The 4,000-nt window shown below is 33.1% G+C and overlaps 1 protein-coding gene across 1 annotated transcript; it reads left to right on the top strand.

The window, feature by feature from the left end:
- The first annotated feature begins 516 nt into the window (after nt 1-516).
- On the top strand, nt 517-3,946 carry LOC309382432 (ras GTPase-activating protein 1-like). The gene is made up of 4 exons (XM_081971949.1): nt 517-653; nt 1,513-1,599; nt 2,598-2,665; nt 3,300-3,946. The coding sequence occupies exons 1-4, from the start codon at nt 631-633 to the stop codon at nt 3,416-3,418; spliced, it is 297 nt and encodes a 98-aa protein (XP_081828075.1). The 5' UTR covers nt 517-630; the 3' UTR covers nt 3,419-3,946.
- Nucleotides 3,947-4,000: the final 54 nt, after the last annotated feature.

Below are 4,000 nucleotides of genomic sequence, written 5' to 3'. Positions count from 1 at the left end.
TCAAACTCTCGGCCCTCCGATGGAATGAGGGCCGGTCCAGTCCCTTTCCTCCATCGGGAGCTCCATGGCATTCTCGGGAGCTCAGGAGGCGACCGCCATCGCCGGAAGCTCCTCCTCCACCTATAGTGAAACTCCACCTCAATCGATCTTGTTATCGATTTAATGGATTAATAAAGAAACACATTTATTAGCTATTAGCTTTTTAAAAAAAATTTGTATAGCTGTATTTAATCTGTACATAACTTTTCCATTGTAATATAGACAATGTCTTTCTATTTTATTTGATGAAGTTAAATACATTTTTCTGAGAAAGATTTGTAAGTTTCACCAAATACTCAGAGGTCAAAATGGAACAAAAAAGCCAATAATGCTTAATTTTATAGCATTACAACCCATGTGTTTATAATTGAATTTAAAATTTATGTATATTTCAATAGTCTTAATCTGTTAATCTTAAACTGCTGTGTGTTGTAAACATATTTAATCTATTTCATTCAAAATAAAATTAAATATTCAATTTATGTTTGTATATTTCAGTTGAATCCTTCAAAATTAGAAAAAAATGAAGATGTAAATACTAACTTAGCACATCTACTAAGTATCCTTTCAGAGCTAGTGGAAAAAATATTCATGGCTGCAGAAATACTACCTCCGTAAGTTCATCAGTGTTTTCTAGAAAGATCTGTTTAAATTTGGTTGTTTCAATTTCACATGTATTAGAACATATTCTGTCTCTTGTTCTGTTAAAGTTCTTTCTAAAAAGTTATTCCTTGGCCAAGTTTTTAGATTTTGTTCACTAGCTTAGTGTTTGTGGGTAAGAGTATGTGTACATAGTAGAACCTCTATAAAATTAGAAAAATAAATTTCCTTCATTTTCACCTGCATCTTGATTATAATGCAAGTGGAAATGTTATTACAGTCTGAAGTCACTTTATTTCTACTATAAACTTGAATAATTCCCTTTTTACAACTCTATAATCCTTTAATTTGGGGTAAAGACAGGGCCACTGGACATAGCTGAGCATTTAGTGACTGGATGCTCTTTCTGACGTCATGTGGAGTTTGCTGCAGATATTTTTTTTCTTTGTGCCCTGAGAGTAAAATCTGCTGTGATTTAGGATTGAACACTCAGCATTTCGAGTAGGTGGCCTAGTCTTTACTCCTAGGCCACCACACTGCCAAACACTGCTTTAAAAGTGGATGAAAACTTAGAAAGTTCTTATATTTGTTTTAAAATTTTGTATCTTTCAGTTATTCAGTTGATACCTAAAAGTAAAATTTCTGAAGAGTTCAGTACTTTGCTAAAGTTTTTTTGTAATATATATTTATTGAGTCAGATATATTTTATTTCATTCAAATTTTCCTGATGTTTCATGCAACATTTTTAAAATACTAATCTTGATTGTTTAGATTAAATGTGAAGTATCAGGAATATCTGTTATCTATATTTTTGGAATGTTTGACTATAGTAAAACTTAATTTGTTATTATTCCAATTGTATTATTTGATTAGGACATTGAGGTATATTTATGGTTGCTTACAAAAATCTGTTCAGAACAAGTGGCCAGCCAACACAACTATGAGGACAAGAGTAGTTAGGTAAGTAGTATTATTATTATTATTATTATTATTATTATTATTATTATTATTATTATTATTATTATTATTATTATTATTATTATTATTATTATTATTATTATTATTATTGCTTTGTTGCCTGTTATATGCTATAATTGAGAAATTCACCTTCATGTTTTATTTTTCAGCTATCTTTAAAAAGATATATTGTTTTAAAACTTTGAAAATGCATATTTAGCTTTCATAGTTACAAAACAAAATCACTTTTCATAAATTACACAACAGTATAATATTTAGATTAAACATTGCATGTGCAGAAAAAATACTATTAAAACTTGAGAGAAAAATATTAGTTGGGTAACTAGGAGAGTAATTCCTACATCCCAATTAGGAAATATGCCTTTGTAACTGTTCTTATGAAAAAATGCTGGTATAAGTGCTCTCTCAAATGTGAATGCATATAACATCACTTCCAAGTGATGTTAAATCCCTATTATTGGTGGCAATTCACTTATCCTTTCTATAACATAATGTGTTATGGAACAGGACCTCAACAGAAAACTATGAGATAGAGAGAGAAAGAAATTAATATACCAGATTTTATCTCTTTGTTCCTTATCTTGTTGAGACTGTGAATATGTATATGTAACTGCTACATTACTACAGTACGTAATATGAAATGACTATTTACGTGCATATATACTATATAATTTTATTGATACTTATTGAAAATTTACATTGGTTAGGGTGACACAGGCTATTATTTTAGCTTGAAAAATTTAGGACTTTTGAAAATCTTTTCAATCATTCTGGTAATGAATATTTTACAAAGTATTAGATGTACGTGTTGAAAGGATAATTTCCCTGCTTTAGAGTTGGTTGAAAAACTCTGAACTCTTGCTAGTACATATATAAGAACAATGAGATAAATAGGTTCATTGTATGTGCACCTTAATAATTTTGCAATGTTTTGTTTATTTATTTCAAACATTAACATATTCTTCTATCTATAATTTCAGTGGCTTTGTTTTCCTTCGGCTGATCTGCCCTGCTATTCTTAATCCAAGGATGTTTAATATCATCTCAGGTGAATACATTAGATAGTAATTAACTCATATTTAGCATTAGGACAACATTACCTATTTAGTTTCAAATGCAGTCATGAAAATAAACTCTATTGCTTGGTTAAATAGATTTAAGTTTTTTTTTAAAATGCATAATTATTAGAAAGCTCAGTAATAAATTGAGAATGAGAGTATATGGAATTGGTGTACTCATTTGGGTTCAGCATCATACGTGTCTAATACTGCTAAACTTCCCTAAGAGTTTTCCTTTCAACATTTTATTTTTTAAAGTAAAATAAGTTCATACTGCTACTCAACAATTCATTTTGAATTGTTTTGAGAGTGTTAGATAATGACAAATATGCAGTTGTATAATTATTTTGATATATTTCCTAAACAACTAGTTGGCCAATTTTTTAAAAAGAAATTTTAGGAAAAGGGAAACCAGAATTTACTGTCCTTAAGATTTCTATAGTTATATTATCAGGAAAGAAAGTGCCATGGTTTATGAATTTCCCCTTCAAAAGGCTATCAGTTAACACCTGAATCAGGAGCAACAGCTGATTTAATGTGACCTAGAAGGAAGAAGGTTGATTTAAGTTGGTTTGCTGTAAATTATTGTAATATTGGTTGTGATTTTCAAACTGTTTGTTACAGATTCTCCTTCTGCAACTGCAGCAAGAACACTGACGCTGGTAGCTAAATCTGTACAGAATTTGGCAAATCTTGTTGAGTTTGGAGCTAAGGTAAACATTGGTTCATTATACTCACATTGAGAAAGTTCAAACAAACTGCCTATCCTAATTGCTGTATATATTGCCTGCAGATAGTCCCATAGTTAATCATCAGGGAAAAGGATCACCTTACATCCTATGTCCACATATCATACTGTATTTCCCCGAAAATAAGACCCGGTCTTTCCAGGGAGGGAGTTGCCGGGGAGGGAGAGTGGGAGAGAGAGAGAGAGGAGGAGAAACAAACGGAAAGGGCTCAAGGTACTTTGTTTTGATTTGCATGCCATGTCTCCTGAGAGGCCTTGTAGAGAGGCGGGCAAGCCCCTTGTCCTTAGCTTCTCCCTCCCTCTCTTTTCTCCACTGCTTCAGCCCAGCCTAGCCCTCCATCCAGCAACTAAGGATGAGGGGCTTGCCCTCCTGTCCACAAAGCCTCTCAGGAGACAAGGCATGCAAATTAAAACAAACCGCCATGAGCCCTTTCCATTTATTCCCTCCTCCTCTCTCTCTTGCCCCCTCTCCCTCCCTGGGAACTGGAGGCGGAGGAGAGGAAAGGTCCATCTAGTGGACGCTGGCAAGGTACTCCTGGGAAAAGGATCAAGTGGCCCCCGCTGCCAGAGCCCAGGC

Source organism: Natrix helvetica (genome assembly GCF_964273705.1).
Source record: "Natrix helvetica genome assembly, contig: HAP1_SCAFFOLD_511, whole genome shotgun sequence".
Taxonomy (NCBI): domain Eukaryota; kingdom Metazoa; phylum Chordata; class Lepidosauria; order Squamata; family Natricidae; genus Natrix; species Natrix helvetica.
Note: the sequence above shows the minus strand (reverse complement) of the source record. Positions and strands in the feature narration are given on the sequence as shown.

Bases quoted from the DNA above. Each gene is read 5' to 3' on its own strand.
- LOC309382432 (XM_081971949.1), top strand. From the start codon at position 631: ATGGCTGCAGAAATACTACCTCC. The intron at 1,600-2,597 runs GTAAGTAGTATT...CTATAATTTCAG, and splicing joins ATGAGGACAAGAGTAGTTAG to TGGCTTTGTTTTCCTTCGGC. The intron at 2,666-3,299 runs GTGAATACATTA...TGTTTGTTACAG, and splicing joins GATGTTTAATATCATCTCAG to ATTCTCCTTCTGCAACTGCA.